The sequence below is a fragment of the Xiphophorus couchianus genome, chromosome 12 (genome assembly GCF_001444195.1).
Source record: "Xiphophorus couchianus chromosome 12, X_couchianus-1.0, whole genome shotgun sequence".
NCBI classification, from domain to species: domain Eukaryota; kingdom Metazoa; phylum Chordata; class Actinopteri; order Cyprinodontiformes; family Poeciliidae; genus Xiphophorus; species Xiphophorus couchianus.
The window spans coordinates 9800810-9827503 of record NC_040239.1 but is presented as its reverse complement, the minus strand read 5'-3'; the positions used below and the strand labels follow the sequence as shown (position 1 = coordinate 9827503).

Here is a 26694-nt window from a genome sequence, read left to right as displayed (position 1 = left end):
GTTGTGTTTTTTTTTCCTGTATGGATCACTGCTGGAGGTGCACTGCTTCTCTGCTTCAGCACTTTGGGCTTGTTTTTGATTTGAAAGGGCCTTGTTCAGCTTCACCTCCTTTATGCTGACTGCAGCTATTTTGATTTTTGTTTTTTTTTACCCGTCTTGGATGGAATGTAATCCCAGTCAGTAAAAAGATTTGTGTGCCTTTAACCAGGGACTGTTTTTTTAAGTTGATAAACACAAAAACAAGAATTGCCAATATTGTAAACATTGGATTCCATGCAAGCTGGTCTCTGCAAGATGCGCTGTGCGATCGGACAGGTTCGCTGCTCTAGCAGGACTGCATGCCTGCTTATTGCAGATAATGTGTTTGATAATAACCCTGAATAATTCCTACTTTGCTGGCTGACTTTTTATTCCAGTGCTGCCGCATGTATTTCCCATAGACTGGTCTTGGTACAGTGCTCTGAATCTGATTGCCAGACTTGCTGGAACTGCTGCAGTAGAAGCTGTTGCTTGTATAAGATTTTATTGCAGTGTTGCCATCATTGGAACCTTCAGTCAAATGCAAATCTTTGTTTTTATTCAAAATAATGACCAAATTTTCAATTAAAAAGTTTTTTCTTGTCTCAAATATGAATAAAATACATTTCATTTGTTATTTCCTGCTTAGGCTTGTCTGCAATTGAGATTCAGAGTTTGTCCAGGGGTTTGATGTGCATCCACCTAATCATACACTCCTCCTCTCTTTGCATACCCATTCTCCCATCCGCATGCACACACACGCACACACACACTCACACACTTTCATGTGCACGCACAAACACATGTTTACATCCATCCAAATGTAGGAGGAAAGTTGCTGTGCTGCGACTCATGCCCAGCTTCCTTCCATCCGGAGTGTCTGGAGATGGAGATGCCCGAAGGCGCGTGGTCCTGCAGTGACTGCAGGGCGGGGAAGAAGCCTCACTACAAACAAATTGTCTGGGTCAAACTTGGAAACTACAGGTAGGCAGAGCACATCGATCGTAGAGTGGTGAGGGTTAGACGTCTGTCAGTGTGTGGTTACATTTAAGCAGAGGTGGGTAGAGTCCCCCAAAAACGTACCCACGTAAGAGTAGCACTACTTCAACATGTTTGTACTCAAGTAGAAGTAAAAAGTAGTCGTCCAAGAAATGAGTGAAGAGGGAAGAAAGTATTTGGGAAAAACTAGATGTCTTTAATTATAATAAAGCAAAGGTGGAAAATTCTTAAAGGGGCAGTATTATGTTAAATCTGTTTTGTTTTTCTTAGTTATATCATCAAAAACATAGCTGGAGTTTTGCTTTGATTCTGTCATGCATGTTTGGGAAATCCTTTAATCTCCCATGGTAACCATTCAGCCGTGGAAAACGCCTGGGTGGACCGAGGCGCGTCACAATAAATTTTACTGGACAATAAATTGTCCCAGAAGGTATTGCGATAAACTGTTGTTGTTTTAATTTCAAGTAATATAAAGACAATGGCATAATAATAATGCAAGAACATATTCTTAAAGATGAATAAACTTTAAATTCTAATCAACATTTAACTCTGGAACTGGAAGACATTTTAAATATCCAAACTATATTAAAGAAAACACAAATGACAAATAAATTACCGTAAATGAAGTCTATGTAAACAAAATTGATCTTCAAAAAAAAAGGGCTAGTTGAGACCAAAACATCAGACTGAAGAGTTTTGTCATCCAGTTTTTGGTAGAAAGAAAGAAAAGGGAAAAACAATAAGTCATGCAAATGGAAATTGAACTTGTTTTAATTTATCATGTGATTAATTGACTCGTTGCTTATTGCGACAGGCCTGGTTGAATGCAGCGCCTCCTTCAAGGCGCAGCTCAGTCTCTGATGAGCTCCTCACAGAGCAGCTCTCCCCTGTAACTCCCCCCACTCAGCTCCTTCAGACTAGCCAGCAGCAATCAGCAAACACCTAGAACTGTGCATCTCATTATATGAGCTGCTTCTCATTACAACACTGGCAAAAACATTGTTAAAGAGTTAACAGAGGAAAGATTTGATGACATCTTGAAGACAGTGTTTCTTAAAGTGACAGAGGCCCAATTTCAATTAACTTTGTCATATTTAATATATAAATCATTTTTTAACAACTTGATTATACTATAAAGTGGCACAACGTACCTGGGAAGTACATAATGGTGCCCCTCTAACTTTTAGATTTACGATGAATACCATCCCTTTCCTACAAAAGCAAAAAATCAGGTGACTATATTTGCTTGATTTTAGTTTTTTTAAATATATTTTCTTGTCTCCCAAGTACTTTTGACTTGACAATTTTGGCCTACGTGACGAAAAGTTTGACTCAAGGTGTTGACTTGGCCCCAGGTTCTCCAGATCACAGTCATTAAACAAACCGGAGGCTTCAACTCATGAATACTGGGTTTAAAAGACCTGCTGCCAACATCTAGAATAACACAGCACACCTTGAGGGACCTGGTTGGATCCAGAGCCAATTTGACAGTAAAAGTGGAACTGACACAATGTTATTTAGGCTGGTTGTAATGAAATGCTGCAGCGGTTATGTTCTCCTAGTTGAGTGGAAAGACTGGACTAAACAAAATGTATGACAGCTTAGAGAACCACTCATTAAGACCACTCTAAAAGTATTCACTTTGCTGTATAAATGCTGCAGGAGTTCTTACCCTGTCATCGTTAAGAGAAGTGAAAAAGGAACTTTTTGGCATCGCCTGCTTTTATCCCTAGGAAAAAAAAAGCCTTCAGTCTGGGTACCTGTAATATCTGAAAGAAGGTGAAGGAAAGCAACAAAAGATGAACTTTTAACATCAGCCTCTCAGAAACTTAACTGATTTGTATTCTTTATTTTCAGATGTTAAAAAATGAGTCACTTTCTGAAATAAAACAGGATGTGATGTTTTAGATGGATGTTCTGCATTTTCCTGGAAACTTCAGCAAAATGTTTCCTGAAATGAACCAAGAGGAGGTCTGATTTAATTAACCTCGTTTGCAACACCTAGTCTCTGTAAAAGAGGCATGTGGGTTTGTTTTGTCCTGCAGATTGTTAAAGCAAGCTGGAGCAAATATAAATGCAAACACAGTGAGCTTTGCTGAGATGAATAATACAGAAATTCATTTGTTTTTGTGCTGCAGTGGAGGATGAATCTCTGTTCAACTTTGCCTTAAATAAATACTCCAAACTCAGATATTCATGGTTTAATTCAGTAATTGTTACCTCAATTCCTCCAACAGTATGAAAAACAGAAAATCACATGTGAATGAGCAGCATCTAAAAACTAAATCGGTTTTGAATAATTGTGTAGAAATGCAATTGTTTGTAGAATCAGGTTAATCCCGGTTTATGGCACTATTTTTAGATAAATGAAATAACATTAGATTAGAACCCTCTACCGGATTTATGTAATTATCAATCTATTTAAGAAGATCAAATTATTTATTGCATCATGTATAAAAATGCTTATTTTCTAATTAAATTCAAACAAACGGGCAATTAAACGGAACCTATTAAACAAAATTCACATTTTGCACGTTTTTGTACTTCAATTTGGTTTTAAAAAGAGCTTTTAAAAATTGCCCAGCCTATTGCCTAGCAACCCCAGCAGAGCTCCAGCAGATTTGGTGAGCTGGTTTTACCGCTGTATTAGCTGTTCCATTCCTGCTGAACGAGATACATGGTTTGTTGTTGATTTACAATTCAGAAAAGACGGTTGTGTAAAACATTTGCAACCATTTTCACGTGCGAGTGTAAACGTTGAGTTGGATTTAAAGTGACAGGTGCCCCAAAGAGCTCAAAATAAACTGATCAGACTAAAATCTCATGATCTAAGAATGATTTTGTGAAAAAATGTAATGAACATGTTTTGTTTAGCCCATAAATCTATCCTAACCTGTTCAAGGTCACTTTTAAATAAAACACCACAGATCCCACTCTCTGGAATTATTTTTCTAATCCTCTCCGTTTCGTTACGTTCGATGTTCCTCGTTAGATGGTGGCCGGCTGAGATCTGCAACCCTCGCTTGGTGCCGTCAAACATCCAGAGCCTTCGCCACGACATCGGCGACTTCCCGGTCTTCTTCTTTGGTTCCCACGACTACTACTGGATCAACCAGGGCCGCGTGTTCCCATACGTAGAGAACGACAAGAACTTTGTCACGGGTCAGATCAACATCAACAAAACCTTCAAGAAAGGTGAGATTTTAACCTTTTTGAACTTGTTTGGGTTTCTGTTGCTTCACGACACAGCTGAAGGGATTTCATGCGACGCTGTTCATGTTTCAGCTCTGGAAGAAGCAGCTCGGCGGTTTCAGGAGCTCAAGGCTCAGAGGGAGAGCAGGGAAGCTCTGGAGCAGGAGCGCAACTCCCGCAAACCTCCACCATACAAAATCATCAAGGTTTACATCCCATTAACGTCTTAAAATACACAAAAACGCTTCAGTAGACTCTATCTTAGTGGCTATATTCTGTTTTTTTCCTGTAACAGTCCAATAAGCCAGTGGGTAAGGTGCAGATGCACGTGGCCGACTTGTCAGAAATCCCTCGATGCAACTGCAAACCAACAGAGGAGCATCCTTGCAGCCTCGACTCCCAGTGTCTCAACCGTATGCTGCAGTACGAGTGTCACCCACAGGTTTGTATCCCCTTTGTTTGGTAAATAGCTGCATTTCCATTGACCATAAAATTTGGAATTCCAAAATTTTATTTGCTTAATGGAAACACACCGATTTAGAAAAAGCTCGTGTTTTTTTGATAAAAGGCTTTTTACGCTGGGATGAGATGGGGTTTTTACAGCTGCTACAAAATTTTTGTATTTCTCAAACCGTGCAATGAAAGCATTTTTTTGTGCATCGCACAATTCACATGATCAACAACCAGATATTACTGCTGGTGAAAAAGATGAAGAAAATGACTGGAAGTTGTAGCAAGATGATACTACTTATCATTAGTTTTGTCTTATTTCAAGTGTAATAAGATATTTTCACTAGACCGAAAATCCTTATTAAGATTTTGTGTTTTTGCGGTGTAACTTTGTAATGACTAAAACCCAAAATGTGACCTCCATCTTGTTTGCATCAGGTGTGTCCTGCAGGAGACCGATGTGAGAATCAGTGCTTCTCCAAGCGGCTATCTGCAGAAACTGAGGTGGTGAAGACGGAGGGCTGCGGCTGGGGGCTCAGAACGAACCAAACGCTCCGCAAGGTGAGAGCTGAGCCAGACGTGTGGACCATATGTGTCAAACTCAAGGCCCAAAGGCCAAATCCGGCACGCCATAAAAATTTATGTGGCCCTCTAATTTCCAGGGGGTGCATAAATATTGTATTCAAGATAACAGTTGAATGCTTAAATAGAATTTTATCAATCAAATCAAAGCAGATTTTTATCTATTTACTGTCCCTCCAGTTTTTTTAAACTCTGTGATTTTGGAAATTCATGTAAAATCAGTAGATTCCCACACTTTTTTGCAATAATCCATAATTGTGAGTTTATTTAAATTTTCTACAAAAATAGTCAAAAACATGTGACTACTAACTCCCACCTGCAGGTGGCAGTATTTCTTACTTCTACTACCCTTCTGCTTCAACCTCACTTTGTCATGTTATACGACATTTACTGCTGTACATAAAGACAACTACTACTAAATTAGCACCACAACATCAAAAGATATTCTATATTATTTAATTTTAAAAAGTACTACTCCAATGTAACCACAACTATTTATTAATATTTTAACAGATTTATATCTCTTTAAACAGATTTATATAGTATCGTTTATCGCAATAATTACTGGGATAATTTATCGTATCAAATTTGTTATCTTGACAAACCTATTTCTACATTCTGTTAACTAAATGACGATACACAGTAGTTGCACTGGAAACAAATGTTGATCATAATTTTGTGTTTGAATGTAAAACAGAAATTTTTGATGTAATTATGTATTAGGAGGTTGCTGAAATCAAAACCTGTCTTTCAATCTGCTGCTGTCACGACTGATTAGTCTGGTTTATGCCTAGTGTAATAAAAAGTGTAATAAAAACGTTTTCTGTTTCCTTCAGGGTGACTTTGTGACCGAATACGTGGGAGAGGTTATAGACTCGGAGGAATGCCAGCAGCGAATCAAACGAGCCCACGAAAATCACGTGACCAACTTCTACATGCTCACCCTAACCAAGGTAAAGATGCTGCTGCTGTTGCTGTGGAAACATGGAAATTAATCAATGTCGTAAAAACGCTGGCATGTTGATAGATCGTATAAATAAACCATTAATCATAAAATGTTGTAAAATAGTAACTGAATAAATACTTTAATTTAAACACTGAAAAAGCATAATGCTTCCATAAAACGTATTAAATGGCAGCAAACAGATCATCAGTAATGCTGCAAAAGAAAAACTTCACCTACAAAATGATTTTTCTTAAGGAAAATGCCTGGAACGTTATAAAATGTTTCTATGTTCATAAAACGCTCAGCCGTAAAAACGTCTTCTGGATTGTTTATTTTTTCTCAATGTTTTATTTTTAGCTGAAAAACTCTTTAGCAAGTCTTTGGCTTTTTGATGGAACATTGAAAAAGATATTAGATGTTGTTTATGAAATGTTTGAATCTTTATGTCCAGTTTTAACTCAGTGGATTAGAGGTAATCCACCTTAAATTAAAACTTGTGTACTCACCGTCGAAACTCTGGAGAGTGGAAACTCTTGGCAGTTTAAATAAATCCTTACAAGCTTTGAAACAACATGGCATCAAAGCCAACGATGAGTTTAAGTTTTAATTAATTAAAAGAAGAATAAAACTTCTGTTTTTTCGATATTGCTGGACAGGACCGAGTGATAGACGCCGGCCCAAAAGGAAACTCGTCTCGCTTCATGAACCACAGCTGCAGCCCCAACTGTGAAACCCAGAAGTGGACGGTGAACGGAGACGTTCGCATCGGGCTCTTCGCCCTCTGCGACATCGAGGCTGGTGAGTTGAAGGAGCATCTGTGGCAGCTGTTTTCATGACAGACACACCATTTACTGGGGGACTTGTTGTTGGTTCGTCTGCAGGCACAGAGCTGACATTCAACTACAACCTACACTGTGTGGGCAACCGGAGGATGTCCTGCCACTGCGGATCCGACAACTGCTCGGGGTTCCTCGGCGTTCAGCCGACGGTGAGCGTGTTGACTCCAAGCTTCCCGAAAGCAAACCCGAGATTGGTGAAACTTCACACCTCACGTCTTTTGTTTTGTTTTCTCCAGAGTGCCGTGGTGATGGAGAAGGAGGAGAAGGCTAAGAACGCCAAGCTGAAGCCCAAGAAGCGGAAGCTGCGGCCGGAGGGCAAACACACACACGAGTACGTCTGTTTCTGCTGCGGAGAAGGAGGAGAGCTGGTGATGTGCGACAGGAAAGACTGTCCGAAAGCGTATCACCTGCTGTGTCTCAACCTCACCAAGCCGCCATACGGTAAACACAACCTTCATCATTTTTCGTTGTTAACCTGAATTTTGACAGACAAATCTAATTGCGATTAAAAATATATCTTGCAAGAGAATCTTGACCAAGACTGGCAGCAGCACACAGTGTTTACAGAAAAACAGGAAAAATTAGTGCCATTATAAATAAATTAGTTAAAAGATTTCTCAAAACATTTACAGACGGAAGATAATTTCTCCTCAGAATCAGTAAGAAGAGCCTTAAAAACATTCAGTGACAACAAAATGGGTAAAATTCACATTGTGGATGTTTTTATGCTTTCATTTTGGTCTCTGCTGCCTCTAAAAACGGCCAAAGTGCTCAAAAAGACCACTTAAGGTTTTTGGTATCTGGAAATTATCTGTTTCAAAAATCTTCCAATTGTTGAGTAACATTCTATGGGCACTGCGACGTTACCTAGCAACCCCAGCCAGCCCAGCAAGCTTAACTAGCAACCCCAGCCAGCCCAGCAAGCTTAACTAGCAACCCCAGCGAGGCCAGCCAGGTTACCTAGCAACCCAAGCGGAACTCCAGCATGTTTGGTCATTTGGTTTTCTGTGCGCTGAACAATAGCTGCTGGAAAAAACGAGTGTTTTGTTGCTGATTACCGTTCAGAAATTTCTTGCTGCATTTTATTGGTTGTGCAGAAGGCTCCACTTTTGCTTTTTTTTTTTTTGTATAATTGCGCTGCTGCTTGCAGTTATTTTCACGTACGAGTGTAAATGTTGAGTTGGGGGTGTCCCCAGTACAGGATCAGAACAGAACCGGCCTTCTTTATCAGGCTGTTGAGCCTTTTTAGGTCCCTGGCTCTGACGATTTAAAGTGACATGAGGCCGTAAAATCAGACAGTAGTGAGAACTGACCAAAATGAAATCTCATCATTTACAGTTGATTTTGTGCAAAAACTGTAATGATCATGTTTTGTATTGCCCTTCGACTCATTCTAACCTGTTCAAGGAAGCATTGGTCATTTTTAAAGCCTTGGTTTAGACCTTATATTCAAGCTTCTTTCCTCTGTAGGACGCTGGGAATGTCCATGGCACGACTGCAGCGTATGCGGCGCCTCGGCTTCGTCCCTCTGCGACTTTTGCCCCCGTTCATTCTGCCGGGACCATGAGGCGGGGGCGCTCACCACCTCCGCTCTGGACGAACGCCTCTGTTGCTCCAACCACGACCCGCTCAGCCCGCTGGGCTCCGGCTCGACCCAGCCGCAACGCTTCGATCGGAGCCCCGCCAGGGTCAAAGAGGAGTCTAAAGAGTGAAGTCGCAACTTCCACTATACCTCATTCCCAGCGAAGTGCTCTCTGACGTCTGCAGCGGCGCACTTCACAAAGGGGATACAGTGTTTGTTTTTGTTTGTTTTTCTGTTTTTTAAGCGGTGCGATAGCCGGCGCTAGCGGCTGGGACACGCCGATGAACTGATGCTGTTGGCAGAGAGAGCAGAGCGACTGAAGGAACGACATGGGAAGGTGACTGAGCATAATCATGCGCTGTTTTCTCTCCTCTCTCGCCATAAAAGATAAAAATAGTTACACTTTCTACAGCTCACCTGCGCCCTCTGGAGGGCCCAGACCTTACTGCGTTTCTTCTTCTTTTACTGTTGGCGCTTTTTTGTCACATTTAAATGTTTTGCATCATCAGACAAATTTTAATATCAAGCACAATCTGTTTGAATCCAAAAACATTAATTCAAAAGATGATTTGATTTATTTAAAGGGGGGAAAGGTAATCAAGGGAACCTGGCTAAAGGTAAGGAAATAATTTCTCACTAATACTTGGATATAAATATTTTATATATTCTTTGCTGTGTTTCAGTTCAAACACAGCAAAGTTTTGAGCATCAGTGACATAATGTCATAGTTTCTCCATCTGAATGAGCTCCAGACTTTGACCAGACCTGGAAATAATTTCAATTTGTCTTAATTCAAGTGTAATAAGATATTTGCACTAGAAATCAGAAATCCTTGGTAAGATTTTGTGTTTTTCCAGTGAATCTACAATCTATAGAAATATAATTGTAACCATTATCAGACTGATCAGTGACTGATAAGATGGTTTTTGAGCTATTTTGGCCTATTTTAATCTGTTAAACTGTTGATCACCTGGGATTAATTTCCTGTTAATTGATGATTTATTAGGTGTAGACAGGTACGTCTTCACATAGACTCAGGTTGCTGTGAGCAGCTTTTTCTTTCCTCTGTAAATATCATCATTTGAAAGCAACTTTTTGTGTTCAGTTAGATTATTTAGCTCTGATATTAAACATTATTTGATCTAAAACATTTAAATGTGACTGAAAAACCAGAGAAACCTGTGAGGAGGTGAACACGTTTTCCACAGTCCTGTAAGTGTTCGGCGCTCTGAAGATCTCAAAGGCTAGAGAGGAGGAAGAGGAGGAAGAGGGGAAGTGCTACGTCGAACCTCTCCACCCGCCGTGCTGCTCTCCTCCTCCGTTTACCTGCCGTAAACGACGTAGACGAGGCAGCTCTTCTTCATTGCCTCCGACACAATCCGCCACCCTACTTCTTTTTTCTCGTCAAAAAAGAACTCGGAAAAATGACCAAATTTGTGCAATTTTACTTTTTTTTGTTCGTTTGTTTTTGTTTTCCAGGACCACACTACATTCCAATCTTCCTTGAACATGCTTTTTAATATACTTATGGGGTATAGATGAATATAATTATATACAGTATCTATGTTTGTTAATGTTTACAGACAGATTTCTCTCACTTCATCTCGGTGAGTGGTGTATTACCTTTGTTTGTTTCGGTGTTGAACATTACGCAGACCTCTTTGTGAAAATAGTCCTATTAAGGTGAAATATAATGGTTTATAGTGTAATGGTATGACATTACAGAAGTACTTGTGATTTCATATTGCCAGTCCCACTCGCCATTGTGTACATAATTGGCTCACCATATTGTAAAGTACTTAAAAATCAGGGCGGCGGAGGCTCTTCTGTCGCGTCTGGAAGAAGAACTTCTTGGTTTTCTGGGGATTTTTTTCAATGTTCTCACGTGTCCTTTCATTCCCGTTACCTGTATAGTAAATGGAGAGGGGGGGAGCCAGCTTGTGATCACTGGTGCTGTGTTTCAAGTATTGTTAATAAGCCTTAAGTTTTAATTTTCGGCACGCTGCAGAGGGTTGCAGCTCATTTCAGTTGTTTCATTTCACCCGTGTACTGTGACGGCGTTTCTTTTTATGTTTTTGCCAAACCTATGAAAAGCACTTTCACACGGGCAGACACAGAAATACACGGACAGGACAAGTATTTCAAAAAACAGATACCTCTTCTTGTTATAACATTGGAGTTTAATCTGTGTTGTGACTGTTTTTGCCTCTTAGCTGGAAACATTGTGAATGCTAGGTCTCCTTTTTCTCTCTTTTTAAACAAAAGTGGCCTAATTGCTAGGAGTTTATTTTGTTGTTGTTGTTTTGGACAGAGGGGGGCTTAAATAGGAATAAACTGCCACCCCAGCTTTGGATTTAAACAAGAGAAAAAATCCTCCAGAGGCACTTCTTTTTGTTTGTTTGCAGGAAGAAATGGTGTAACAGCAATCCAGTCCAGTATGATGTACAAACACACACTTCTGTACAGTGTTTTTAAATTGCTCATCAAGTCAGAACTAAAGTTTTTGTATTTATTGCACCGCATTTTATACAGTTTTTTTTTTTTCAAACACCAGTGCAGTAACTCGTCTCCCTTCTCACCAAGGTGTAACGAACATAGATTATGAAATAATGAGATAAAAAAACACACACACACACGGGGAGTTTTACGTTTTATGCCTGTATCTAACCATTTTCTTACATTTGGTGTAATGATTCCACATTTGGTGACAGCAGCTGCTTGTCGGCCTGTATTATGACTCACTGTAATCGGTGTTTTAACGCAGTTCGGTATTGAAATGCGAGGGTTTTTTGTTGCAGATAAATGTAATCATGACAGGATGAGAGAATTTTCTGTAATCATGTCTGCTTTTCTTCTTTGTTTTTGCCCATGGAAGAAATTTTTGGGGGTCACAGGGTGAAAAAGTTCCAATGTTGCCATGTTCTTTCCTTTAAAGTGTCTTTAAACTTGCTGTTGCTTTTGTTTTTTGTTTTTCAGCAGGGCCAGTGTTGCAGCTTTTCAGCAGTTATTGGCTAAAATATTATACGTGAAATCCTCCTTTTTATGTTGCTCGAGTCACATAGTTAAGACCTGGATGAATTGCATATAATTGCATTGAAAGATTTATTTTTAGGACTATTTGTGCTCTTCTCCTGTAGTTTAAGCTTTCTTTTCCCCTATTAAACGTGTAGCTGAGTGTAGGAAAAAAAAAGGTAATAATTAGGATATTTCTTTTTAACTCCAGTTTTGTTGGAGGTTTTCACATTTTCACCTCAAATCTTTAACAAATCAAATAATCAGAAAAATTACACATTGGAGTTGAGCTAATTATAAAACTAATCCAAAGTGCTGGAAGTGATCCATGCTCTGTTTTTTTTGTTTTTTTTTGCTTTAATAGTACTTCTTTAGTGCATCATTAAGGCACTTTCCTTTGCGAACTAAAAACTTGGTGTTTCTGTACGTCTTTGCTTTTCTCACATAAGCCTCCTTGTTGCTTGAGGGAATGTCTTCTGGTTTTTGTGGTTGTATAATTCCCACTGAAGCCTCTGTTTTTGTTGTAATGGTGAATGTTGTCGAGCTGGAGTGCATGCTTCCAACATCAGAAGATTCCAATCGATGCCAATGTTTGGCTGTATTTGTTACTTTTGTTTTGATTTTCACCACATTGCACAGAGATTCTGCAAAAAGAAAAAAACCCCAAACAGCCTTTATTTTTTTTACATTTTTTTTGCACCTGTAGATCGCATGATTGCACTCGCATCTTTATGCCAGTTGGTCTCCTGCCCTGCTGAGCTGATGCAGCTGAAGTGTTACTGCTTTAATCGTCGCTCCGTCTGGTTTTATGTTTATATTTTCTCCTTTAAGTGACCCTTAACTCTGATTTTTGTTTTAAATCTACCAAGGAACACCCGATCCTTCTCCCCTTTGTTTGTCAAAGGGAATGTTTCAGTTCACTGTGACGTCTTTTTTTTTTTGTGCAATGTTGGGCCGTCTGTCGTTGAGGTCTCACCTGACATCCTGTCCAATAGTGTTGGAATAAATGAGTAATTTCACCTACATAAGCACTCTTCATCTCTTCTGACTCGTAGGAAACCTGCTCACAGTAACTCTGACTGGGGTCATATCTATCTCTCTTGGTGTTGCTTCGATTAAACCGTGGATGAACACACACCGCCATGTTGACTACCTGTGTTTCTGCATACCACACACACATTGTCGAGGAACTTGTAAATACTTTGCATTGAATTTGCATAGACTCATGTTACTGTGGTGTGCTCTTTTTTTATTTTTATTTTTGCCTGTAAAATTCTGCTTCTAAATGTGTGTGACTGTTGAGAAGACACTCTTCTTTTTGTACATGATCTGTCTTTTTATTTGAAGATATTGATTCTGTCCTTTTTCATTCTGAAGTTGAGTTTGAAGAGTTCAGACATGCCTGAAGTTTGACTTTAATAAAGCTGTACTCTGTCTCAGTGAAACATTTCTTGCTGCTTCACTTTTTAACCATCTGTGTAGCAATATATAACATTTATCTATTGATATTTTAAAAAATATTCGGCCCTTTGGATGTTTGACTCTTTTATTGCGTCTACAAATCAATCACATTCGACAAAATTAATAAAGGAGTAAAATTGCAGCATCCAGATGTGCAAGCACGACTGAGATCCATCCACAAACTCCAAAGGTGCATCTACTTAATAGTTTCATAAGGTGAATAGATATGTAATCACATATTTATATTATTTGTCATTATTTTGTAGAAATCGGCTTTCACTTTGACATTAAATTCGTTTTTTTGTCAAAAACAAAAATTGACCAAAAAAAGCCCAAATTTTGTTGATCAGGATCATTTTAAAAAAAATAATAAAAATAATAAAACATCCAAAAGGATTAATACCTACAGGTACTGCAATATATTTTTAAGTGTTTCATGTGCAAAGTGAAAAACACGTAAATAATAGATATTTATTTTTTAGTAGAAGTAGATGTAACCTCTAGATGGCGAGCTGTAATGTGACGTGGCTTCTTGCATCCACGTGTCAAAGCTGGTAAACTGGGCCGCATCGAAACTTCCGGTTTACAGAACTCCAAAAATATAAATTAAATATGCATGCATATATTCTAAAACAAGTTTAGTTTTATGTGAAATTAATCAATTATTTATAGATGTAGGCAATGTTAAGATAGTATATTAAAGTGTAGTTATTTTTAGCATACATTTTTGTGGCTATAAACTGCTTTTATCTCACTTTTATCTTGTTTGTGTCATTTTAATACATACATTTTATGTATTAAAAAATAATACACACATTTTATGTATTAAAAAATAATACACAGGATTTCAACCTAATACTACTATTTCATAAACAATTAGAGAAACAATTATTGCAGATGATAAATGCGTTTATGTCATCATAACATCTCACTGTAAAGAAAAAACCTAAGAATGCAGATGTCATGAAACACCTTAAAAGTGCTATTAGAAAATTAATTTCAAGGCAGAAATGTACCTGTTTTAACAAAAACAATTAATGTTTCACAAGTACTATTGATTCTATTGCACAACAAATAAATTTGAAGAAAAAAAACTAAAATTGAGTAAAGAAATAATAGTAATAAAATATATTATTATTATTATTATTATTATTATTATTAATAATAATAATAATAATAATAATAAAGACAAATATGATTTTATTTGCCTCTCTGGTACTTGGACTTTTATCGTGAAACTACAAACCGGAAGTGTCAGTTTTAGCCGTTAGCTTCACTTGCAGCTACCCTCTTCCGTGACACCTCTGTTTCTTCAAATACCTCCAGTGTCTGCAGAAAAAGAGGGATGCCGAGGCTCGTTTTGTGCTAAATTAACGCGTTAAATCCAGCATGGAGAGATGAATTCCGGCCTGTTTAAGGTTAGTAACTGAGACATTCTGCTCCTTTAATGATAACACGGAAATGAATCAGATGAAGGATGTATTATTGTTTGACAAATGCTAGCTTAGCTTATTACAGATCTGCTTCTGCTTGATTTTTTTCTATTTATTTGACGTTTCTTTATCCTGACAGGTTTTGGTTTGGAGATTGGTTTAATTTTACAATTGCCTAAATATGTATTTAGTTAAGCTGAGTCTTTTTAATAACACTCTCACCTGGATGTGGAGGGTTTACAGGTGCAGCATGTTGGCCTTTGTGTCAGATTTTAGTTTTAGACAGCGAGGAAAGACGGAGTATAATGTAACATATTTTATTTGTAAGTGTAAATAAACTGCTAAGCCCGCTGAGAAATCCCAAATGCACTTCCTGACAACGACTTAACAGGTTTAAATCACATTATCGACAATGCTTCTGTAAATACGTTATAACGTGTTTTCATAAAGGCAGATAAAAATATCGACAAGCCAGTAAATAATCTGGTATTTGCCACTCTTTGAAAATTGTTTATTGGCAAAGGGTTGACCGAGGAAATTAATCTGTAGGCAGCAGGAACAGGATTAAAAACAGCAAGCTTTCAACCAGTAAGAGCAGAGAGTTAAGGCCAACAACAATCTATCTCTTCTGTACTTAAATATTATAACTCTTTATATAAGTGCTTAAAAGCCACCGGGTAGGGCTGGGGAGGCCAAATGTAAAACATACAGCCAGCAAGTTAAACTGGAATCACTGCTCAAATCACCGTCACCATCAGCTCAGTTACGAAAGATAAACAAGCTCTTCTTGCATGTCAGCAGTGATACTACTTTCCATCAGAAATATGCAAAATTTTCATTCCTGTTTATTAAAAACAAAAAAGAAGATTAAAAAGACTGAAAAACTTTTCTGTCCAAATACAACAAAAAATGTAATGCATCTGAGTTTCAAAAATTGCAATCAGCCATGGAAATATTGGTCAACCACTGGTATTAAACACAAAAAGGTTAAAGTATTTTCATACCTTTCTTGCGTCTGTTATTCTAAAATCACTTTTAATTTTTTCGAACCAGAAACTCTGGCTGTGATTGGCTGCAGCACTGAGATGGTCGGGTCAGAACCTGGTGTGATCAAGGCATTGAGATACGTTTAAGTCAACATGGACTAAAATCTCTGAGGAATATTTCACACACATTGTTGAATCTTAACCACGTGGAAATAAGTTGGTTATTAAAGAATCCCCCTGGGCCAAAACAAAAAAAAAAGTTTTAAAAGCTAAAATCAAAATGTTTTATTAATAATTTCTTAATTAAACAAATATTTTTTGTATTAAATGCATGTGTAGATAATTGTAGATCCAAAACTTCAAGAGGGTGTCAAATGATTTCCATATTGAAAGAAAGGTGATCATTTATTTTGGGCTCGATTAAAGAAAACTGAAAAAGATTTGATCTTTTCTCAGAAATAAAAACATGATTTATGTCACTCTATATTTGAAAAAGTTTTCATAATATAATTAAAAGTTGATTTGGATCTACTTCAGTGTGCAAGTCAGTACATAGATGTGATCACGCCTACCATAAAATCAAAGTGAAAGCAGAAAGTTTGGTTATTAAAAGATGAATGCTTAGTGTTGTAGCTGACATTTTACGAGAAGATTTTAATTTGTGTATCAGATAAATGTTAAACTGCTTTAAAACAACTTTTACTGATTTAATAACCTAGACTGATACATGAAACATAGTTGGTAAATTTTAGTTTTGTCATTAATTGGTATTTGCAGCTGCTACCCCCAGTTGGCAGACGTTGTCAGTGGCTGCTGACCTGCTGTGCTTTTGTATTTTAGAGTCTGACACCGATCAAAAATGCTTTGACTAGGCCTATACTTGAGATCAATTGTGGACATTCCTAGTTCGAGATTTCCCCCAGAAAACTTGCTAAGCCCAGTGGTTGGGTGCAGTCATTCATCCAGCGGCCCTTCGTTCTTTTGAGTGAAAAATGTTTTTAAACTTGACAGGAAATTTGACAACATCACGTGATAATTATGTGTTATTAAAAGACTAGAAGCCTGAACACCAACTGCAAGGTCTTAAAAATGCAAACATAATAAAACAAACTTCTAATGCACTGGAGTAAACCCTGCCTAGTTAGATAAGGGCAGTCTGGTCACTGTGACCTAAACGACTTACTGTGTGCTGTTCTGATGTTATCCTTTCTCTGATGCAGTTTTAAACTACAGTTACAATGAAAGTTTCATTGTTTAAAGAGGTGTAAATACTGAAATTATCTCTAGTGTCTTCTACTGAATTCAAAGGTCTTGTTTCTATTTTGTCTTTACATTTTTCCATTTAGTTTAAAAACGTTGAAACTAAAATGGAAACAGGGATTATTTTAAGCAGAAGTAAAATGTTTGTCTGTCACTGTGTTAATTTTTATTTAACAAAAATCTCAAAGAAGATTCTTTTTAGCTCCAAACTATGAATATGAAGCCTCTGTTTTACCCCAACGCCTTCTGCCTGTATGTACTTTATCACTCCTCCATGCCACTTTTTTATTAACTGCATATTATACAACAAAGCCATGTTTTATTACTTTATTATGTCTGGGGCCTCTGTGGGAAACGGCTGAAAGAGGTCTGCTGCGCTGTTTGCTTTTGGAGTTTTTTATTCAGGTTTCAGTGAAATTCAATGAAATTCTCAATGATTAAAATCAGTTACTGAAAAAACTCTAAGAAACTTTGAAAGTTTTTTTTTTAATCACCAATAGTTTTGCAATAAAATGCAATCGAAGGTTTGATAAAAAGCCTAAATTTCTAAAACATTATTTACAGTTGAAATGTTATATTTTCATATACCTAATAAAAAGACATACACGTTTTTTTTTTCCATTTCCTGATGTTAATCAGACCAAAATTATCTTGTTTTAGGTCTGTTAAAATTACCAAAATTATTTCTACTTGCTAAATGCCAGAAAACTCTTGTGTGTACAAGAGACATTTCAAAACATAAAATTGTGTTTTTTTAGTTTACCTTGTCCCTGCTGTAGAATGTTAAATACTGTCACAAGACATTACTACTAATGGTAAAAAAATATATTATGTATAATAGTGAATTGAAACTGTATTATTTAGTTCATTTGTATTGTTTTTATCTCAGAAGTGTGGTGTTGAAAATTTTTGAAAATGTATACCATCTTATATTCATTTAAGATAATTATAATCTGGTCTCAGAGTGTTACTAAATAGTTAGTAATGATCTATTATAAGTTTTTGAGTATTTTTGTCTTTTGTTAACCCTTGTTTAGTAAAGAAGTGGCGGGATGATGTTTGCTGTTGACTGAAGTCCAAACCAAGAACCAAAATGAGGAGGAGACTGCTGCAAGGTTTCCTGTCGGAAGTCTCCGTCCGGTTTGCTCTTCTGTTTGTGTTCCTGTAAGTTTGATCCTTTTTTTAACATCACGGCCGTTGATGTCATAGTGTAGTTTGCAGTGCAGCTTTATGGACCCGTTTCTTGAGATGCAGGTGTTGTTTGTGGCTCTGTTAGCGTGACGGAGCAGCTCCCTCCTTTCTACCGGGAGATCCAGGCCGAGGAGATGTGGCTGTACAAGTTCCACCGCGTGGAGTCAGACCATGTACCAACCTCTCTCATGTTTGTATGTATCCCTGAGCTCTAGAACAGTACGAGCTGCTCTAAATATACTTTATATTGGGGTGTAAAGTGGTAATGACCCTTGAACTTTTGTACATATGAGAAAGTTACAAACAAACTTGAAATGGATTTTATTGGAATTTTTTATGATGGACCAAAACAAAATGGAGCATAATGGTGAAGTTGTGCTACACTTTTTATAAACACAAATCCCAAAAGTGTGTAGTACATTTTTATCCTTTACAAACAAACAAAATCAAAACACAAAAATTCAACAATTTTAATGATACATTTTACCATAAAATATTGTGATATACAATAATATTGTTGCTTTAGGGCCATTTTCAAGTAATATATTGATAATGACATAATAATGCAAACCTGCCTTCTGAAAGACTAATAAACGTTAATTTTGTAAAGATGAAAACACCACTTGGCACTGGAACTGGAATATATGTTTTATAAATCCAAAATAGATAAACAAAACGACCAAAAACCATAAATGAAACAGAAATAAAAGACTCACACAACCAAAACCATAAATAAAATGTATTATAAAGTCTATAAACAAAATTGCCCTTCAAAAAATATTAATTGGAATCGAAATGATCCAGCACATTTTAATTTATTGTGCAATTAATTGTTTATTGCAACAATTTTTATTGATGGGTGACAGTAATATTTTATTATTTGGTGGAAAAATGCTCAATTTAATTATATTTTGGTTTATCACGGTTGACCTGTTTTTGGAAGTTCAGCAAGATGACAATGGTTGAAGAGGTTTTATTCCTGCAGAATGATGTCTTTGCAGGTTTAGTGACTGTTTAGTTTCTAAAATTTACTGCTGCTCTTTTCAGAGTGTGGCTGTTTTAACCCCCCTGATTATAATCCTGGTTTTTAACCTGTTGAGGAAGTCGGAGCATGGCGATCTGAGAGAAGCCTCTCTGGGTGAGAAATAAACTCCTGCAAACATGTTCCTGACTCATTTCCTGTTTGAGGTGACGTGTGTTTTTCATGACTGTTCTGTTTCCTCCTGTCATCCAGCTGTGACTCTGACTCTGGTGCTCAATGGAGTTTTTACCAACGTCATCAAACTTGTTGTTGGCAGGTAAAAAGTCTCAACATCATATATCGTTTTGCAGATGTTTTTAGTTTTTTTCACCTGCCAATGAAAACATCATTATTCCCTTCAGGCCGAGGCCAGATTTCTTCTATCGCTGTTTCCCGGACGGTCAGATGAACTTGGAGCTGCGCTGCAGCGGTGACCCAGATGTTGTCATAGAGGGACGAAAAAGCTTTCCCAGCGGACACTCCTCCTGTAAGCGGCCATTTTGATTGAACTGGTTCCAAAATAATTGTGTGAAACGTATTCCTTACTCTATTCAGTAGGTTAAAATGAGTGTATAAGCTAAAGATAGCCAAAATGCTAATGTTAACCTAAATGCTACCAGTGACATGTAGGGCATCACTAGCATGTTGTCTTACATTGACTTCCTTCATTCAGTGGCTAAACATGGCTAATAAATGAAATAATAGCTGAAAAGTCAAAATTCTGTCTCTGTTTTGAGTCTAAACTGACACAAGACAGTGTGGTTAAGAATTTGTTTTGATTTGAATTTGGCTAGTTTTTTGCTACTTACGTCGCCATGGTTACTCAAAATGCTAACAATAGTAATAGCACCCCTCACCTTTATTTCTCAGTTCTTGTTTTTTTTTTCCCTCAGTTGCTTTTGCAGGTTTGGGTTTCACAGCGCTGTACATCGCAGGAAAGCTGCGCTGCTTCAGTCCGGCTGGCCAAGGCAGAGCATGGCGGCTATGTGCCTTCCTCATGCCTTTGCTCATCGCAGCTGTAATCGCTCTTTCCAGAACCTGCGACTACAAGCACCACTGGCAAGGTCAGAGTTTCTGGGCTAGAAAATATAACTTCAACATGTGCTTCTGAAACTGACACTCGGGGAATAACATTACACTAAACCTTTTAACAAAGGACTATAGATAGTAAAACATTGTTTCTTATAATCTATAAGTCACAGCTCAATAACTGGAGATGACACTGTGGATAAAACAGGAAAGATCACGTCACCAGTTTGACAGTATTTCAAATGTTTTTAACAAAAAGCTAGTCAATAATTATCAGTGTTCACTGATATGAAACACATATTGTGGTATGTTTTTCAGCCATTATGTACTGCCCTAGTTAGAACATGTAATTAATTCTTATAAATGTAATTATTTGAGGTTGATTTCAACCATCTTTATTTTTAAAAAAAACAACTTTTTTTGGCTTTTCTTTTAGACCACTGAGTCAAAGCAAGGTACTTGAAGATGAATTAGAACAGCTTAATTTTCAGTATTTACTTCTTTTTTTTTTAAATGGTAAACATAAATGAGAAATTATTCAAGATTTAATATTAAAAAAGGTTTAAATTTTTTTGTAGCATTCAGTAAATTTTGAGAAGGCCCAGAAGTGATGGTTAAATAATGATTTATTAAAGCCGTCCATATATTCATCAACCTACATAAGAGCTAGACAAGAAGAAATAAAAATTACAACTGTTTTTACCATCCATTATTATGCACAGCCCATTACATTAGTACAATTCTTTCCATTAACACAGAAATCACAGATTTCAATCCCAGTTACTAACCTTGTTCCCTTATCGACTGAAGCTAAAATTGAGTTGCTTTTTTTATCCTTTTTAACTATAGCTACCTTAACAAGAAAGTTACAAAAATAAAACCATAAACCATGAAAGGTAGTTACAATAAGCCGAGATACATCAACTGATCTGGTTTTTATAAAAGATTTTTCTCCACATATCAACTCTTTGTTAGAGGCTGAAGAGGAAGCAGATCAGACTGTTCAGACTTGAGAATCATTAACGAAATCAGGAAGTTATGAATTAAACAAGCAAAGTGTGATTTACATCTTGACTCGTTGTTCTCGTCCTCCGTGCAGATGTGTTAGTCGGGTCCATGTTGGGTCTGACCTTCGCCTGGCTCTGCTACAGGCAGCACTTTCCTCCGCTTCAGGACCCGGACTCCCACAAACCGATCCGTCAGAGAGAGACTGTCCCCGCGGCGCAGGAGCGCAAGTTGGCCAACTCCAACTTCCTCCTGCCTCTGTAGAGCCGCTGCGACCTGAACACTTTCCACGGGATTACAAGGAGATCCGTGGAATTACGGTTTTCAAAATGGTTGGGATGGAAACTTTGTTAGTGTTTATATTTATTGTTGGTTAATACTGCTGCAGCTTTTGAAGTTTCTATGATTGTGAATGAATGAATTACCAAATCATTAACAGTTCTAATTAGACAAACTGAAAAGTATCATAACATATCGGGTATTTTAGTTTCATGGTTCGACTTGAGTCTCCACCTGGCCCAGTACTGCGCCTTTAGGTTACAGCAATTGAGACAATTTAACTACACAACCACTGCTTAGCTGCGTTAGCCATTATTGGGTGACTTGATTGTTTATCTTGCAACTTTTTAAAAAAGCAGGTATGCAGACACTAGATCTAATTTATTTCCATTAGTCTTTATTCTTGACTGAATAGAAGATTTGTGGTTTTAAAGGTTTGTTCCATAACAAAGCAGATCTTTTGAATCTACTTCAGTGGTCTTCTGGTATTGAAGTGGTCACAACACTGCAAAAACACAAAAACTTACCAAGTATTTTTGATCTAGTTTCCAATCAGATATCTTAGTGAAATAAGACTAAACTAACTTGCAAGTAACTTTTCAGCTACATATAGGAACTTGTTTTCAATAAATAATTGCTTAATATTGATGAAAAATACTAGTTCCACTGGAGGATTATTTCTTATAATAAAGCATTTTTTCCATGCTATAAGTCAAATAATTGACCAGTGGAATTAGTATATATTTTTTATCAATAATAAGAAATTATTGATTTAAAAGAAACTCCTATATCTTGCTAAGAAGTTGCTTGTAAGATAGTTTTGACTTATTTCAAGTATACTATGATACCTAGACAAAATAATTCTTAAGATTTGGTGTTTTTGTAGTGATCAGAAACATTACGCTCAGATTTTTCTTTGTTCATCATTTTTGACTCAAAGTAGCCAAAGCACAACCCTGAAACTTTGCAGGATATTGCCAACTTTTTGTGAAAGTATTTATTTATATATATTTTTGCTTTGGAGGACAGCGACATGCTGTAAATTGATCTAGAAGAAACTGGGACCTTTTAAGCTAGCGTTTTCCACATCCTCTCATATATATATATATATATATCGCATTTTGCTAAAATTTTTCAAAAAATGTTTCTGTTCAGGTTTGTTACTTTAACACAAAGATAATGTTTGTAAAGCCTTTTTCTTGAATTTCAATAGGGCAGTGATTTGTCCAGTGAGGATTTCCAGGAGAAATGCAGTGAAATGTCATCTTCTTCATTTAGCTCAGACATAGAGAAAGGAAGAATTATCATTAAAGTAAAGCATTTTCTTTCTTTATTAGCTTAAAGCTCATCAAAAACATCTCCAATCACATTAACGTTTACTTCCCGTTCTGTATTGAATTATTGATTTTTGTATTCCTCGAGTAAAACTGTTCTAACAAAATAGTGCTTTTGTTGGGAGAGGAAAAATCCATCCTTTTTATCTTTGTTTATTTCCCCAGTGCTCAACCTGTTAACATATCCCCATTGGAAATGACCACAATCAGTCATTATAGTTTTTTTATTATTACTATCAGTCATAGATTAGCAGGTTTATGAATAGGACTGTTACAGATAAGGACATGTATCTGCTTAGAAAAGCAGTGAAAGGAAAATCATGATTTATGTTTCATACTTTTTTATGTTCGTTTGCTCTGTGATATGATATTGTTAAGTGAGAATCTAGTGTAAGCAGAGCTGAATTATAGGGATCATTTCATGTGAAAAGGAAGCGAAATGGGAGGAAAGTAAGTGGGAGTAATTTTAGTAGTTTGTTTCCTTCAAAGGTAGATTTGTGATTTAGATAGCACAGCGTTTTGACTGTTAGATTTATGCAGATTTTATTCCTTGAGGCTTAAGCCGCAAAAGTTGTTGGTTTCTTGAATAATTGATGACTCAAAATTAGGCGCACTGTTTTATTATCCATTTGTTTTGTTAAAAGCTTATCTACAGCTTCGTCAGCAGGACTTGTTTATTTCTGCCTTTGTTTGTGTTGCTTTAAATCTTTCTGTTTTGCTTTAGTATTTCTTGAATGTTTGCCATTCACTGTTAGGTTGTTTGTGTTTAATCTCTGGCTTCATGTGCCAAACTCTTAGTACAACAAGCAAATGTAGCAGCACCACGCTGTGCTTCAGAGTTACTATAGTGCCTGCTATACTTTAACTTTAGTCTCTGCTATAGCTGAACCTGGATCATATTGTTACAGGGTTTTATGACTGTAAAGGGACTGTAAGGGAAACCTTTCCCTGTTTCAGTGAATCTAACACTTACTGTAACTGTGGTTTTTGTTGACAGCTGGTTTTATGAATGAATTGTGGGGGTTTTTTCTTGAAGCCGAAGAGAAACGCTCCATGAGTTTGTTTTTGGTAGTAGGCATGGGTCGGAAAATTTGCATAATGTGATAACTTTATGCAAAAATACTACAATTTCACTGTAATAAACCAGAACCTAACACAAAAAAAATAATTATGATCTGTTTTCTTAATATTTAAAAAGAAAAAGAACATTTAATAGTCCTGCTGAAATGTTGAATAAAAAAATTTAGTAGTCAAGTAAATGTGCCTACACGTTTTTGCAGGGTAAACTTAGTCAGGCTATCTGCTCTGGGGCTAATTAGTTGGTTTCCACACTGCAAAAATCTGTTTTTATTTTGGTGTTTGTTGCAAACAGAGAAATGTTTTGATTTTCTTCTATAGATGTAGCTTTCCTTCAGCTAGCTGACTGGCAGTGCAAAGCAACAGGTTGGAGAGGGGCAGAACTGAGTTATTCCATCTGCTCCAGCACGTTCTCTGACTTCTCACTCAAATAATCAGTTTTTAACCTTTTTTTCCTTAACCTCTGCATAGCTTGATACCACTAGCCGACCCATGTCTACTTGGTAGTGACTGTGGAACCAGATCTTTGTACTGGACCCGACAGAGGTTGAACCTCTCCTGCTGGTCAGGTGCTGCAAAAAGCCAAAATGAAAATCTCACTTCTCATCTACTTTAGTTTTTCAAAAAAGGAAACTGTTTACCTGTGTTTTTTGGTTTTTTTTGCTTTGTTTTGTCCAGTTTTACTGTTACTTTTATTATTTTTCTGTAACGTTTTTGTGCTGTTGCTTAATTTTGCTCGAGATGTCAGCCTTTCTGTTACTCTACTCATTGTTTTTCTTGTGTTGGACCTTTTGTTACGATCTGTGTAAAACCAGCCACAGTTTGCAGGTTTAGAGCACGTCTGTGAGAATCACTGCACTCCGATCAGACTTGTCAGAAAATGAGTGACTTTGTGCCTTTGTTTACCGCGTTACTTTACAGATCCACGCCTCGCACCATGAGCTCACCCTGTTATTTTACATGTACAGTACTCTGTGTTTCCATGTGGCATGCTGCCTTTCTTTACCTCAGTACAAAAGTGATCAAGTGTTATTTTTGATGGAGTCAAACGTGAATGTCCTAACGTTAGAGGGACACCTGGTGGACAAACCTCACTTTCAGACCTTAAATCGAAATACTAGCATATTTAATTTCATGGAATGTTTGACTTTACTTGAATTTTTTTTTTTTTTTTACATGTGGTGATTATTAAATTAAGATTCATATTCTAGGGCACTTTGGTTTTATATGTTAGGCTTGATTTTGATAAAATTGTGCATGTTTTACAGTTAAACAGCATCTAATTTAAACTCACGGCTCCCGTCCATTTGTTAGGCTTCTTGTGGTTTACGGTTCATGTTTTTTGTATCGGGTTAATGCAAACAGGATTATTCATAGAACTGCTTGCTAGCTTTAGAATCACAGCCACATGTAGCTGCTCATTCTGAGATGATGTCCTGATTTTTGTTTTTAATTTTTTTTTTCTCCATGTTGTGATGCTTGAACACTTTACTGTGTTGGGGAAATATTCCTGGTGTTTGCATATTTTCTTTCTTGGTAATTAATTGAAAATTAAAACCAGAGATGCATCTTCTACAAAAACTGTCTAAATGTCTTTTTTTTTTTTTTTGTCTTTTGGTCAGTGACTAAAACTCCACATTTTACAAATAATATGTACATGTAAATCATATGCACTGTTAAATTGGCAGGTTTGTTTTCGTACATCAATTCAAAATGTTTTTCATATATGTTTGGACAGTTTTCCTGTTCAATTGAAGTAAAACACATTTATTACAGTAAAAAATTAAAACAGACATTTTTCTACATCACAAAAAGTTGTGTAATGGAAAATTTTATAAGATGCTCCTCACCCCTCTTCTGCTTTAGTTTATGTACATAGTCTCATCATGAGATTGGTCAAGCTGTTGTCCTATAGACTGCTACAGTGCCGTATAACAGCAGGAGCTCCTTGATCATGGAGACCAAGTGTTATTTCTCCAACGTAGAACTTATCTGCTCTCTTTAGCCTCAGAGAACAACCTCCTTTCCTTAACAAGACTAGGCCAGACTATCTGTGTTGGTCTCTCTTGTCTGACCAGAACCTATAAAAGGAAGCCAGATCCACTGTTGATGAAAGCAGACTCGACAGACTCCTTTGACTCTGTATTTCACCTTACAAGGTTTCAATACATTTCTTATTTCTTCCCATCCAGACTCTTGTTAAAGTAATTTCTTCCATGACAGTTGCCACTACAGAGGTGAACGTGCACATTTAAGAGCCACTGAATATGCAGGTGCTATCAAGGAATTTTGCATTTTAAAGCCTTCCAATCGTGTATTTTTTGATAAAAAATAAAATTGAGCAAAAAAGAAACAGACATGGAACACGTATGGAACTTATGTTTATTTTGACTTTTTTTTGTTTTCTTATTTCATTTTTATCTAACATTTTACTTGTTCAAAAATAATAAACATTTAATTAAATTTCTTCTGTAACAGTTTGTCTGTACAGTTAAACCCAATTTTAGCTTTTTATCTGAATATTTTAAACATTTAACTGTTAAGTTAAAAATGTTAGAAATTACACTTAAAGGTGTTACATTTTATTTCCTTTGATCATTTGCATTATTTATATTTAACTGAGTTAAGTACTTCTAAATTAAGTACATTTGTCTGTTTATAACCGTTTCAGTGTATTTTTATTTTTATTTTTTTTTTAACTTTATTTACAGATAAAGAATATACAATTGCAGACAGTAGTATGCTCGAGGTGCTGGGGTAACAAATCCATTGGATTCCAAGAGAGAAAAGGAAAAAAAAATCTAAATAAAATAACAGATTACAAATCAAATTCATTGCTTAAGGTTATACGTTTCATAGCTTTAGAGTTGGTGCACAATCTTAAAGAGTCCAAAAAACATCTTACATAAGCTCTAAAAACAGTGAGGTTGGGTTTGTTTTTAGCAAATTTACAGGCATGTATGTGGAATTTAGCCAACAGAATAAGAAAGTTTAGAAT

The 26694-nt window shown here is 36.7% G+C and overlaps 2 protein-coding genes across 5 annotated transcripts in view; both read left to right on the top strand.

Annotated features, from left to right (window-relative positions):
• nsd3 (nuclear receptor binding SET domain protein 3) overlaps positions 1-13065 on the top strand; it is a 40548-nt gene extending 27483 nt beyond the window's left edge. For all 4 annotated transcript variants that reach the window (XM_028033852.1, XM_028033851.1, XM_028033854.1 and 1 more), the window contains 10 exons: positions 846-1002; positions 4010-4212; positions 4303-4415; positions 4505-4651; positions 5098-5220; positions 6078-6194; positions 6844-6985; positions 7069-7175; positions 7263-7467; positions 8497-13065. In XM_028033852.1, coding sequence (XP_027889653.1) covers positions 846-1002; positions 4010-4212; positions 4303-4415; positions 4505-4651; positions 5098-5220; positions 6078-6194; positions 6844-6985; positions 7069-7175; positions 7263-7467; positions 8497-8738 — 1556 coding nt within the window. In that variant the 3' untranslated portion in view covers positions 8739-13065. The remainder of the gene's footprint in view (positions 1-845; positions 1003-4009; positions 4213-4302; positions 4416-4504; positions 4652-5097; positions 5221-6077; positions 6195-6843; positions 6986-7068; positions 7176-7262; positions 7468-8496) is intronic.
• Positions 13066-14363: 1298 nt separating this feature from the next.
• On the top strand, positions 14364-25277 carry plpp5 (phospholipid phosphatase 5). Its single transcript, XM_028034416.1, has 8 exons — positions 14364-14499; positions 17798-17924; positions 18037-18145; positions 18999-19089; positions 19186-19249; positions 19335-19459; positions 19866-20036; positions 21101-25277. The coding sequence occupies exons 2-8, from the start codon at positions 17854-17856 to the stop codon at positions 21268-21270; spliced, it is 801 nt and encodes a 266-aa protein (XP_027890217.1). The 5' UTR covers positions 14364-14499; positions 17798-17853; the 3' UTR covers positions 21271-25277.
• Positions 25278-26694: the final 1417 nt, after the last annotated feature.